The sequence below is a fragment of the Lampetra fluviatilis genome, chromosome 34 (genome assembly GCF_964198595.1).
Source record: "Lampetra fluviatilis chromosome 34, kcLamFluv1.1, whole genome shotgun sequence".
Classification (NCBI taxonomy): domain Eukaryota; kingdom Metazoa; phylum Chordata; class Hyperoartia; order Petromyzontiformes; family Petromyzontidae; genus Lampetra; species Lampetra fluviatilis.
In genome coordinates this window covers 5508784-5523341 of record NC_136308.1, presented here as the reverse complement: position 1 = coordinate 5523341, position 14558 = coordinate 5508784, and the positions used below count along the sequence as shown (strand labels likewise).

The 14558-nt window shown below is 48.8% G+C and overlaps 1 protein-coding gene across 1 annotated transcript in view; it reads right to left on the bottom strand.

Annotated features, from left to right (window-relative positions):
- TEX264 (testis expressed 264, ER-phagy receptor) overlaps positions 1 to 14558 on the bottom strand; it is a 160897-nt gene that overhangs the window by 121988 nt on the left and 24351 nt on the right. The window contains exon 2 of the mRNA XM_078872380.1: positions 309 to 530. Within this exon, the coding sequence (XP_078728506.1) occupies positions 309 to 530 (222 nt within the window). The remainder of the gene's footprint in view (positions 1 to 308; positions 531 to 14558) is intronic.

The following is a 14558-nucleotide window of genomic DNA, read 5'->3' as shown; positions in this document are numbered from 1 at the left end:
TAGCCAACCGTGCTGATCAGAGGGACGGAGGAAGGACAACACCGACTAAACACAAAAAACAGTTCTAAAGAAACTTGTTTTCAATCTAGATTTTAAAGTGCGTAGCTCCAGTGGCTTCCTAATATAGAACGGAAGAGTGCTCCAGACGGCCGCAGAAGTGCACCTGGGATGAAAACTGGGAGGTGACTGCACAGCACTGCGAGGATTATCAGCGAAGTGATCGAGTTGGAGGTCACCCAACTGAACGTGCAAAGAGCAAATGCGATGGGTGGGGCGGGTTGGGTGGGAGAGGGTTGTTGCCGCCTCACCTTGATGTAGCTGCCCAGCGCAGGGCCCACCCTGTAGATGGCCAGGAAGATGGAGAGGAAGGTGGTGTACGGGAACGTGGTCTTCACCACGTGCGTGACCTCCGGGAAGGAGACGATCCGGAAGCCGAATTTTTCGAAGAGCTTGCACAGGTCCTCCGACGGGGCCTCTCCTCCCTCGCTCAGGATGCTGCCCACGGCATAGCGGGTCTTATCTGGGGACACCTGCCAGACACGGCACGCGCCACGCACGCTTTCATCGTCATTGTCACTTGGTGTTTACACGTCGGCTCCCATGCGGTACATCTCAGGGTATCCTTCGCTGGCAGCTGTCCCTGCAAGCGGGGCATTCGTCTGGCTTTACTAAAATTAAACAATTTGCGAGTCATTAATAAAATTCGGTAAAATCTGAACCATGACACCGGCGTAATATGGTGTACTATTTTTTGCTTTTAATAATGTCATTGGATCGATCTTGAATGCCTACTGTGAAGCAAATAGCGCAGGTTTTATTGCATAGACACCCACGGTATTAACCAAGGCAGCCGCTGAGCGAACGGCGCGCCAGATGCTCGGCCAGGTTACCGCCCCACGCAATCTTCCCATGTTACCTCGCTCAACAAGCGAAAGACATTTCATAAACGAGTTGCATGTATTACAGTAGACCCTTGGTGAATGTTTTCAAACCGTTCCACGAAAAACTACTGTTAACCGAAATAACTGTCAATCGAGTACAGGAATTACATGTTAAAAGCATGAAGCATTATTCTCGGATTGGCCAAAATTGGCGCCCCGCATGCATCACGTAAACGAACCGTTAATAAAAAAATTAACGTCAGTCGAAACAATGGAGGTCCCCCATGGGAGGCGAAGCGTTCACCGAAAAACCGTTAACCAATGTCACTGTTAACCGAGGGACTACTGTATTGATAAATCTTCAAAATGCACTGCAAATAAGTAGCACAGCTTCCTCGAAAATTCCATGAGTAGATTTATTCGGCCAGCCAGCCACTCCTGGTGCCCCGATATGAACCTTATGGCGGGACCCCAGGGTCCCGAAAAAACGGAAGTCAAAATCGTAGTTAATTAATTATTTTTGGCGACTCTGTCCCAACGCGCACATGAACGCCGCGACCCACCGAGCGTGGATCATTCTGTTCGTCCAAGCGAAGCGAGGACGAATGCGCAGAAGAAACAAAACCTTGATTAGCGCGTCATGTAGAGCTCGTCGAGAGGACTAGATCGCGGTATCGTTCGCCTTCAATAGACATAAAATGACATCGCATTGCAGTTCATGCGAGAGCCGGGGGCTTATGGGACCCCCGGGGTCCCGCCATGAGGTTCAAATGTCTAGTTTTGAAAAGGCATGCGAGAGTAAAAAAAGACGACCCTAACTGCGCTGCTTGGGGCCTCAACAAACCAGGGGCAGGACCCTTGAATTTTGAGAGAGCGAGAGAGATTCCCTGTAAACCATACGATTGCGCAATGCAGAATGTGGCCTTCGAACAGAGACGACCCACAGTTGCCGTACCGACGCGACATCTCTTATCACACTCGCAAACGCATGTGATCTTGAGTCAGGTATTAATTCGGTAGTTTTCACTTGTAAATAATGCCCAGCATTGTTGGGGATGAAGAGGTTTTCAATGAGATCAGGGCCCTACTAAGCCTCTCAAGGATGGCAGTGGCGGTGAAAAAAATGCGCTGTAATCCTCTTAGGCTGTCGACGTGCACAGTGGAACAAATCAGGAGGATGACACTCGGACAAAAGCTTACCCCAGACTCTAGCACTCCACTCATCTGCTTAACACACAACTACTACAGCCCATGCTTGCGTCTGAGCTGCTCTGCCAAGCAAGAGACTATGATGGCCTTTGCTAAGAGTTAATGCATGTACACGTACAGCACTGTATATCAATCCAACGGTGGAGGGCAGGGGAGTGATGCTTACAACAGTGAGTAGAGTGCCAGCCATCGTACTCAAGACAACCCATGGCACCTGGGTCTGTTCCATGAACTCCTGCCAGCGAGCCATCGACAATTCACGTGGCCTCAAAATGCACCGAGCATGGCACAAGCACCGTGGTGACATCACCACCACTTAGTGGTGAACGACGGTTGCTATGTTACGTTAGTGTGGGTATGCCCACCTCTTCCAACATGTCCGATCAACGTGGATGAGTAGACCAAACACTCTCTAAAGTTTGCTTCAGCGGAGGCATGAGCAAAGCAGTTCCAGGGTCACAACTTTACCTTCCTGACACAACACCAAACTAACCAATGCTTGCAGGTCACGCAACCTCATGTATCACATTAGCGCAATGTCTTAACGCCATAGCGTCGCGTATACAGATGTTATGATATAATATTGAATTGCAATGTAATAATGTCTGGACATGTGGACCACCTTTTTCACTCATCTTCATCTCTGGTCTGCAGCTCCCCAATATCCACAGGTTTGGTTATCGCTCTCATCTCGTTAACGTGCTCTCTACATCTCTCCCTGGGCCACAGCTAGGCAGGCCACTCCAAGAGCCGTCGTAAAAAAATACAGGAACAATGGATTTTGCTGCCCACTACGTAGCCTGTTGTTCTTCTTCTTTCATGACGTTTAAAAAGCACAACAGGCTACAACTGTATTTCTTATTCTCTAAGCCACTGCACAGCATCCGGGGCGATAGCAGAGTGTAGTCCGCTTCTTCCACCAGACCACGCGCGATGTCTCGGTTGGGCGGCCATCAGTGACACGCCTGACGGTTTGCACCTCACCGCATTCGCAGTTTGGCGAGTCTCCTGATCGTTTCATTGATGGAAGGAAATATCAACGACCTCCTCCCGTGCATGTGGTTGGTGTTGGGACACGGTTGGGACACGGTTGGGAGCGGTCCCCACTCTGTCGTCGTGGCAGCAGAGAGGAACCAAGTGGCCTATGTTCCTCCGTCGGATCTTCAAAATGGTTCTTAACACCCGTCATGCATTATGCTCACTCATCCGAACACTGTGCAGGCTCGACCCTGCTGAAGTTCCGAGATTTGACAAGACCCGGCGGCACTGCAGGTGATTTGGCCGCGGGCGACACACCATCGCACCCATATAATTTATTTGCACATGCTACGTAATAATAATAACTGCGCGCAAGCGTAACATTTAACTTGCCACAATATTGAACGATTGCACCGAGAGGCACAGTGCCGCGCAGAAACTCCCGTAATTTGTGCATTTCCCACCGAGCCGTTTGCTGGTGCCGTGTGTGAATGCGTACACGCCTATGTATACTGGACCGTCTTTAATTAGCACCTGAGTCACACCATCTCTTGGCGAGCCGGTGGATATTCATCGCAGCGGCCACCTGCACGAAACTGTCAAGCGATGCACGTCGGCACATGCAGTGTGCGGATTAAACACAGCAGAAGAAGCCCTCCTGCGAGTTGCTCTTCATGGTCACCTTCACACATACGTGTCCCCGAACACAAGGACTGCTATGGTGGCTTCTCTTTGCACATTGTTGTCGTGAAACGATCGCAGCCACCATCGTTGCCATCAGATCTACAGCAAAGATTCTACGATGCGCGCATATCTTTAAAACGCAAAGGCAACGCACATGTAGCCTTTATTATTATTCTTGCCATGACTTTCTTGGCTCGTCAAAATAGATTACAGTCTTGGAAGCTAAGCAAAGGGTTAAGCCCGAATGGTACTTCACTGGGTGACCACTGAGGCTTACCAGGTGTTGTATGCATGGAGCTCAGATTGGGGGCAGAAGATGGCACTCGATGCGGGTTTTCTCTGGCTGATCAGATTTCCTCCGACGTAAAGCCAAACACTCAGTAATGGAACTGACCGAAGATCCCAAGGCATGACCCAATTTAAAATGAGTCTTGATTCACAGTCAAGCTTTCCTGGATCATCAGCCATGGTTTATCCACTGTTGGATGATGGCCTCGCCCAAGCTGCCACCTCTCATGATCCTGCCATAGAACGATGCTCCTGGCATCTGAACTGTTATTGTAATTGAGATTTCTTTTTTCAAGTAAAAATATCCTCTAACACTACTAAGCAGCATTGCAAATCTGCCCATGGAAATTGTAAGCGAGTCGCCGAAGGATAAAACTACGAATGTTACCAGAAGCATGCGCCCGGAGGCAGTAAACCGAGCGTTTCATCAGCCAGCCCATCAGCACCCACTCGGCGTTCTACTGCACCGGAGGGTTTCCTCATTATGAAAATCCGCGATTGAAAAAGAGCTCTTGGGTGCAAAAGATTTATGTCCGCTGGTCTCCTTAAATGCAACCCAACTTGGCACCAGCGGCCCGCACAATCTCGAGTGGCATTTCCGCCTGTTTTGGTTTTCTGGGGCCGATGACCCGAGGGAAAAGTGTCAATCTTCCCGGGACGTTTACAGGTTCCCCCGATTTTAGTTTGTTGCGCGGTATTAATGCACCACTCGGGCCAGGCGGCTCAACGGCAGCGAGCGCATTCAAATCCTGGTTGGGGGTGGGTGGACACAGTCCAACATCCCTCAGGGGTCAATAAAACGAGTACCAATTTGTGGTGAAGACAACAGTGACTGTCGTATAGATATACTTGTCCTCGCAATAAGAAATGTAGAATTTCCACCACTGGCTAAGGGCCACAGACAGGAGAAAAGCGCCGCCTCCAAGCTTATTTGAAAATAAATCACGTTGACTTTGACGAGACAATGCATCTACACGTGGTTCACCCTCCTGGGTATTGTGCGAGATATTCTTTCTTCCTATGTCCCGGTCGTTGTTATACATCAAGAGGTGGCAGCTCAACCGATGGCTCACAAGAGCGCGATTGCGCATAGGCGTTGGGCCGTCTTCGTTTCGCCAGGCGTAACCGAGACAACCACGAGGGCCTCCTGTGCAGGGGGTATGGGGGAAAAGTCAAGAACAACAACGAGCCATCGTTTTGGGTGGCGCACGCCGGTAACCCTGCGCCATGGAGTCAGCGAGGGTTGGTAGGTGGATCGTCGCGCAGAAGTTGTGAATCTCCCTTCCCGTGGCCTTCGAGGTGCCATACCGTGGCTCGCCAGGGGAAAGCAAGAGAGCAAGTGGACTAATTGCCATCTGTTTCCATCTGTACGTGGATAGAGCGTTGCACCCCTCTCACTCGTGTGGGTATTCTCCAGGTGTTCCGGTTTCCTCCCATACTTGTACGGACACACTCATCATTAATTGTTTGGAAACATCTTAAAATAAAACCCAATGCAAGACCCTCCTGAAAAAGAGCCCTACGATGCAGTGTGGCTTTCCTGGATAAATAAGTAATGATTAATTATCACGGAAATGTGCCTTTTATTCCAGCCGGTGATTTAGTTTCGGTGGGTATGGAGCAACGAGATCAGCTTGTGCACAGCAGCGAAATGGATTGTGGCCTCGTGGGATGATTTTTAGGGATGGTGCCATCAAAGGGAGGCATTTGTCCATCAGTGGGTAGATCATGGCGAATCATGATGATTATGAATTAGCTCGGTCAGATGCTTCACATTAAAATTGGTGGGAAGGAATATGAAACAACCATTTTTCGTGAGCTATGGCTAAAACAACCACAGCGTGGAGTTGTGGTATCGTGAGACGAAGATTCAGGCTTTGGACTGAGAAGTCAAGAAGAAGAGTCAGATAATATTGTCAATCTGCTGCTAGATGAGGGCCTCGCTGCTCCGTGAGAGTTGTGGGAGTTAATCGACCGTGTTCTGCCACGCTGGTCGTGGGCTGGCGAAAGTCGATGGCAGTGAAACTATGGATTTTGCAGACCTGCCCTCTGCAGGCCACAACATAGCCCCGCAGTCTATTTATACACCGCTTTTAACACATACTGTTTCCTTGCATTCAATTTGATTCCCAGGTCACTGGCCCCTTAAAATGGCTTGCCACATTATGGCGTTATAGAAATTGCCGTAGTAATTATTATTATTGCCGATTGGATGCACTGATGGGGAGCACAGGTTCACATTAAGGTGGCCATCACCAACAGTAAACAAGCAACAACACCTTTCACTGAATTGCCCCGTTCAATGCCAGGAAGGAAGCGGGCGTTAACAAGGACGCAACGCGTAGGGAACAAAGTAATTTCACTTGACATCCATCTCCTGAAAGTCAATTTTACTGACAAGCACATAGGTGCAGCAGCGGCAGTGCACTCATTTGCAGCAGCATTCCTCAAACACACCGGCCGATGCATCGCTCGCTCGCTCGCTCCGTGTCATTACGCCGGCCCCGACAGCCACACGTAGTGGGGCCCAGTTTTGTACTGATCGCGCGGTCACTCATATTCGTGGCAAGGCAGGACAGCTGGGCTCGGCGGGCATTGCCGTGTACTGCCGGCGGGGGGTGCGGGAAGGCAAGGCGAGGGGGTTTTCCCCGCTCCACGGATCCCGGGGGGGGGGGGGGGTCGGCAGGCAGCTGCGCCATCAGGGCGCACGAGCACGGGCCATGCTCGTGCCTCGCTCGTGCGTGACGGTTACGAGAGTCGTCGCTCACTCCCGGTGGGACATCCGTAAGAGTCATAACAAGGGACCGGATCCAAGACCTAAATTGGCATCGTGCAGCTCTGAGAATCTTCATGTGCAGCCCATTAGTCAATCCACTGCTGCATTGGGGACCTACCCACACCGTATGGGTCATGGGAGCCATGTGACAATAGTTCACGACATGCTGGTCAGTGTGGGTTGGCGATGGTGGCGGGATAAGATGCGAGAGCACAGAAGTACAGGACAACAATGCATTTTGAAGTGACGTGCTCTGCTGCCCACCACGTAGCCCCCCAGTCCCGTATGGTGGTTGCCTATCCAAGCCCATTCCAGGCTCACATCTACTTATCGTCTGGTACGGGGTGCATTCCCAGTAATTTGTTCGTGGGCGAGAATTCAGAAACAAATCTGGAAGGAAAATATTTCGCAAAAGCTCAAAACTGCAAGAAATCGAAATTTTGCACTAATGAGCGATGCCGCCGTTCTAATTTCCAAACCCTCACGGGACGAAAGCGAAAAGACTTGCTGAGGTTGTCATTCCCGTGGGGAGCGAAGAGGTAAAAAAAAATGATGCGCAGCCTAAAAAAATGACAAGCACGATTGATTTTAATGAATGGATAAAACCCGTGGAGAAATTCATCCGGCAGGCAGAGAATGGCGATGGCTTGGCGGGGCGTCAGGCTTGCCGCGTGGCGAGGACGCCCCCAAGCGGTTAGGGTCAGGGCGAGGGTTGGGCTGGTGTGGGCGAGAGAGTGGAGTGGGGGTGTGAGCGTGACCTCATAGTCAAACAGGGAGGAAGGGTGGCGGTGGACTTGGTGGTGAGGAGGTGAGGGAAGGTTAATTAGCAGGGATTTTTTTTTGTTATTGAGGCAATGCGGGCCCGTTACATCGCGTTGCGACGCACGTACACACCACCGTCAACATAAACTCAACCGTTTATACACGGTAGGGGATAGACAGACGGGGAACGGACACGCTGCACCAATTAATAGAGGGTTTTCGTGCCGTTAGCTCTGTAGTGGACTGCACTTAACATTGGACGGGTTCAGGGAAGTTGACTGGGTGGTTTCGGGGGTCAGGACGCTATGCTTGCATCGTTGGAAACCTGAGTTCGGATCCTCGTTGAAGCCCCCAGTGATGAAACCGAGGTCTCGACTACTGTCGAGAGTGCAAGGGAGGAGCCAGGTGGCTTAGAGGTTAGAGCGCTGGGTCTGGCACAACTAAAATCCTGGGTTAAAATCCAGGCAACCCCCTGTTATTAAATAGAGTTCTCAAGCATAGTGTGTTGATGATCTCAGCACATAAACTTATTACATGTATCATATTAAACATGGCTTTTCATCTACTCGGGAAAATTTTACAGATTTGAGCAATATTAAGAAATTTTTGTTTGACTGTCACATTATGGGTACAATTGATTCCTTGGTGGTCTAGAATGCTGTGTCAGTGCTGTAGTAGTGTGGCGATGGCTCTTTCGGAGCTCTCTCCGAGCTTACATTTACAAGCACATTTCTTACACTGACACGATAATCTCTCACGATACAATGGCCACCCCCACAGCTTCGTTTGTCAAGATTTTTCCGATCTTACATTTACATGCAAATTTCATGTCTAGCGCCGCCCGCTGACCCTTGGGCTACACCCATCTCAAACCTTTTCAACTCCCGGCCTTAACAGCGCTCCCACCATATATTTTTTCCTGCCTCAGGAGCTATATTTTTCACCTGATGACGATTGCTTGTGTTGCGATGGAAACGTCGTGATATTGTTATTATTTTTATTATTTGTTCTATCTACGTGGCTTTACCGAAAGACCCAAAGAATATGCTGTAGTAATATTAACAAGACTATCTCTAGCAGGCAGAACTTAATGTGGTTCGTCTATGCAAAGGATTTTTAGTTAAGAACGGCGCTCACAGTTTATCTCTTCAGTGGCGGCTTCATGCCAAAGAAAAAAAATTAAATGTTGCAGGATTCTACCCACCAAATTGATTTTGGAATACAATGGCTCATTCTATCAAATTATAATGTGAATGTGGCACCTCTGACTTCCAATCTTAAGTACAAATCTTCACTGGAGATGCAGCACATTCATCTCCGGAAGTGTAATTGCATGTTCCGACTCTACATAGAAAAAGAATAAGGGTAATTTTTTTCACAGTATAATGGTTTTTGGCTGCAGTGAGAAAACTGCAGCTTAATTGGGAGACAGAATTTAATTACATCCTTGTTACGCAAGCCCAACTGAGAAAGTGTTCTTATAAAGACACACGTGCCGATTGGCGTTAGTCATAACTGGCATTCTTATTATTAATATGCTCGTTTTCCCAGGAAAGCTTCAATAATTTACAATTCTTTCAGGATGGCCCTGCCAAGTTCTCAGTAGGGGGCCATACTTCTCCGTGTAATCACAATCGAGTAATTTGCAGTTATTTTATCATTGGGATATTTCAGCCAAAAGCAGTTACATTGTTTATTTATTTAGTCTTTTTGGGGGGGGGGGATGGTGAACCCAGTGGAAAACCATGCTGCAGAACACGGGGGAGAACATACAAACTCCACGCAGAAAGGTGCCCAAGTTAGGAGTCAAACCCAGAACCTTTTTGCTCTGCGGTACCAAACTTTACCACAGTGCCACCCTGCCACTACTCAGGACAGTGACTGCTGCTTTGCACATCACATTTCTGGCTGGAACATGCCTCTGTTCTGACAAGCAGGGCCCAGCAGCAGCAGGCGTGTTCAACGCTTGTTGCAATTGTCCGAGATTCTAACCCGGCAGGATGCCATGGTTAATGCCACGGGTGCATTGACCATAAATATATACACCGTCTGCTTCACGATGGCTATTAAAGATCCCGTGATGTCATTGGAAACGAGCAGGGCAATGCGCTTGGGTGTCAGGGTCCAAATTTTCTAAATTCAATTGAGATTACAAATAGATATTATCGCCTACTACCGCCAGACTAACGTCCACTTTCAGGCCGGTGCTGAGCCACCATATCCCGCATAGAGACAACTGCCACTGAGGGTGCCCTTTGAATGTTTGAGATGAGTTGTGACCCAAGGGGCTTTGAGTTGCCGAGGAATTTAAGCGTCAATACAAAGATCGTCATTCTTACCAACAACCTGCTACGTTGTCATTGTTGCACACCGTACTGAAAGTGCACACTTTAAATGCCGGGCTGAGTGGCTGCCACAACTGGCTTCGCTTCAAGAGAAAGCAAAAGGCAAGCTGAGGTTCGAGCTCCCTCTCGCGATCACAATGAACACACGTGCCAACGTTTAACGTGAGGGGGGGGGAAACAAGTTAGGAGAAATTAGCACAAAGCCACTTTGGAATTATTTCTGATTACAACCTCTGCGAACGCCAAGATTCCGTGAATACACAACAGTGTAGCGAGGCAAAAATATGTCAAAACATTTTGAGAACTTCAATGTAAATCAACAATGCAAGTGTATAGATGTTTTTAGATTGTACAGTGGGATCGTTTACAGCTTTGCAAGTTGGCATAGGCATACAATACTTGAAAACCTGACCAATTTAACCAGTGGGCTGCTGATTTTAACACCCCTTTTTAGGATGTACCGAAAGCTGCATAAAAAAATGTAAATCAATATGTACGTTAATTTTCAAATCGGTACGCAGGTAATGAAAACGTGGATTTAAAGAAATCGACACGCTTAAATCGATACGGTTGGTATTGTATAAAAAATGTCATAGTAATTTTGAAGTATTTCCGTGAAAACATCGTTGGGGGGGGAGGGGGCCGAGAGAGAGACAACTGTAACTCACGACGAGAGGTGAGAAAAATCACCCGCTGATTGAAATCCCTCGGACGACTCGCAACCACCACTGGAAGCCAACGCGACGCCTTGTGGGCCATTAGGCGCTCCCCTTGCCTTCTTAACAAGAGCCCCAATATCCTCCAAGGTCCAGCAGCATTGCCAAGGACACGCTGAAGATTTCCCGCGGGGTTCGTGGCCCCTCACACTGCTCCCGACGCACACCGCCCACGCGCGTCCACTCCGTCTCTTCATAATGAGCTGCGGTGGTCACGGGAGCTCTCCGCTGCGAGCTATAACAAGGGCTACCACTCGATTTAAAGCTTCTTTCGTGACTGCAGGGATTCATCTTCTTGGTTCTTTCCGTAAAGTCACGTAGAAGGGAAATAATAAAATAAAAAATATCATAAAATAATTCTCACGACGTTTCGGCCACAACGCAAGCAGCCGTCCTCAGGTGAACAATGCAAGTGTATAGATGTTTGGTGGTGTTTCATTCTTCACCTGAGGACGGCGGCTTGCGTTGTGGCCGAAACGTCGTGAGAATTATTTTATTATGTTTTATTTTTATTATTTTATTATTTCCATTCTACGTGACTTTACCGAAAGAACCAAGAAGAAGGGCTACCACCTGCAGCCCTTTCGCACGATCCACCGCTCGACGAGAGCCTCCGCCTACCGTGTGGCTCCGAGGAGGTCAGCGTGTCCATGCTTCGCCGCGCTGGCGAGCGCGCGTCGGTGGGCAGGCACGGACATTGGGAGAGAGCGGTGATGGATTTTGCTGCAGTGCCCTCTGCTGTTGACAGCTAGGACCCCCACAGGCCCTGAAACAACCTGCTTGCGCATGGTCGTCACTTATCCGAGGACTAATCGTGCTCAATCCTGCTAAGATTTCGATAATCTGACTGGTTTGAGCGCATTCCAGGCGCTTCTGGGGCCATCTGGAACGTTCTTCCTTCCGATATTTAAATCTATATTGAAAATTCATTTCTTTCCAATTGCTTTTTCAATTCCGCTTGTTGTCCTTCCGCCACACCTCCGATTAGCATGGTTGGCTACGTACGGCGCAAAAAAAGCACAACACGCATACATGCGGCGTTAATGACTCCAGCTCTGCGGTGGATGTACTCTCAGTCGTGTGCGCGCAGATACCCGCTCCCAAATACGCATGTATACATCATAAATTGCATAAGCACGCCTACATGCATACATGCATACATGCATACATAGACAAAAGTGCCCCCCCCCCCGTATTGCCTGTAACAGACTGTTAGGGCAAATTTTGTTAGCAAGCACCTACGAAGGTCGGCACGGCACACGGTTGGGCGACGTGCGGTGCGAAAGAAGTTCAACGTACGTGCGCACGCACATAACGATCGGAGCAGGGCGGAAACGTGGGAGGCCTCGCGTTGGAGCGAAAAGCCTTCGTCAAGGAAGCGCTCCACGGTCTGCCTCACTTTTGGATGTTTTGGCCGCACGCTTCTGCCCGCCAAGAACAATAAGCGGAGAGATCCAGCACGAAGTCAGTACTGGGGCCGTCTTCTCCTGCGCGCGTTGAGCACGGCGCGCGCTCGCGTAGGTGGACGCTTTTTTTGTGAGCGCGTTTTTTTTTTGTGGGGGGGGGGGGGCAGAGGGGGAAGTGCTGACTCAGTAGAACCGCGAAAGTAAAATTGTTTCCACAAAACGTAGGACGACGCGTATTTTAATTAAGCTATCGCGAGTTTGGACACGCTCAGTGATGGGGGGGAAAAAGTGTACTTATATAATGGACATTATAGATTTGAAGCTTTCAGGACTGCAAGTATTCATATTCTTGGGGTTTTTCGGTAAAGTCACAATTATGCCGCTTACATGTTACAAAGTGAAACTCTGGGGTGCAAAATAAATCTCGATATTTTTCTGCCTATTTTCCATAAACTCCACGAGTCACTGCTATTTTTTGTTTTGCTCAAGTATGGACTTCAAATGTGGCGAAACCTTTCAAATTCGTGCCGAGATGGGGTTGCTATTGGTGGCTTTATATTTAGACATCAATCCTGCTACCTACATGGCTATATATGCACGTAAAGGTGGACATTTATATAAAGTTGCCACCACTTCTGGGTCTCTCCTCTAATCCGCCAGACAAGCAGAGATAAATAGGAATACAGTAATCAAGAACAGGATTTGTCCATGCGCCTTATTCAGGGATAAAGATCGCAGGAAGATAATAGCAGTATGGATAAAATGGAATTTAACTCTCTACTTGTCTGCCAGAGCTGGCAGGTTTGGCTCAGGGGGGCCACCCTGAGCTGCTGAAATCTGGGTTCGAATCGAGCTTTCAGCCGACCTGTGATTAAACCGGGTTCTCACGTGTAGCGAGAGCTCATCGTTGCAGCCCGACCACAAATGACTGCAAAGAATAACACCACGTTGTCACTTAATTCCATATATGCTCCCAGCTCTGTGGACACAACACATTGGCGTGATTGCTTTATGAATAAACATATCTATCGCAGACCACGTGATAATTAGGCACCACCTAGTGTGGACAAGAGGCCATTGACAGGACTTCAGAAGTAGTTCTGTGACGTCACCTTCCCAAGGTTGACACGGCCCTTGCTGCGAGCGTTGCCAATAGAAATGTCTCTTGACATGAAGCTGACAGTAAAATTGTAACTCAAGCGAGAGGCAAAAACAGGAAAAAAATATTTTCAAAAAAACAGGAAAAATGTTATACCCACGGCAGTCGTGCTCCACATTTAAAGACGTTCAGCTTCGTAAAAATACATTATTCAAAAGACACAGGCTTTTAACTTTTTCTTACTCCACGTTGTCTTAGCACTGAAGGTGAAATGAATGCGGCCCCAAACGAGGATTCACTCAAAATTAACAAGCTCCGAGCCTTGGGCTTTAGCATCGTTATATTGGTACGACTTATCTGAAATAAAATAAGAAGACATATTAGATTTTACAAGACAACTGCACGCCATGAATGTGCGAACCGCATTCATGAGTTACCGCATGGGAAGGTCTAAAACCTGTCAAGTTTATTTTTTTCAAGTTGCCAACCTGATGCACTTATCCAATTTCCGCACGTTAAAAAAATCCTCACACAGCAGATACTTGCGCGAAAAAGATAGGAACGCCATGAACTTCACGCGGCCGAACGAACATATGCGGTGCGGTGCGTGGGCGCCTTCTGGAAGGAACCGAGAATTTACTGCTCCAAGCTAGGAGCAGCTTTTGCGCCAAACTGCTCCAAGGCAATGCTCCGTACGCCGACTTTATTATACGCGCACTACTTACAGTGCACGGGCACGCTAGACGTGAGCGGTGGTTTCACGTTACACCCCCTAAAGAAAGTTAAAATAAGAAAGTTAAAAAAATCCACGAATGCTTAGATAGCAAACGCGGGAACAGGCTGTTTATGATCTAGCAGGGCAGCTACAGCGGCCGGCCCCCGGAGGGCACGGCTCCCGGGCCTAGGAGGAGGAGGAGACGAGTCGCGTCCCGCAGCTCTGGCGAGCGCGCCGTGGCCCTGACATCTGGACCCCCGTGGTCTCCGCCGTCGAGCGCACACCCACCCAGCGGGCACGCGGCGCCTGCGCGCGGATTCCCGTCCGCTGGCTCGGGGAACGCGCGCACGCTCGCGCGCAAACATTGGGCGTGGATAATCGGCGCGAAGAACCCCTCCGGTTGCCTTCGCGGAGAGAAAAGCCGCCCCCCCCTCTTCCTGGGGCGTTTTGAATCACACGATTCTGTGAACTCCGGGTCATAAATTTCCAGCGTTCTGCCTGAAAATCATGTCTGTCTATATTTTGCGCGCGCACGTGTGTGTGTGTGAAATCCTACCGCCGCTCTTTGCATGTGTTTTTTTTCTTTCAATATAAATTCTTGGCCCGTGATAAGAATTCAACAGGTAGTAGTGGTAGTAGTAATAGGCATGGGTCTTTTATAAGAAATTTATTTGCCAAGAATTCGTTTGCAGAAATGAA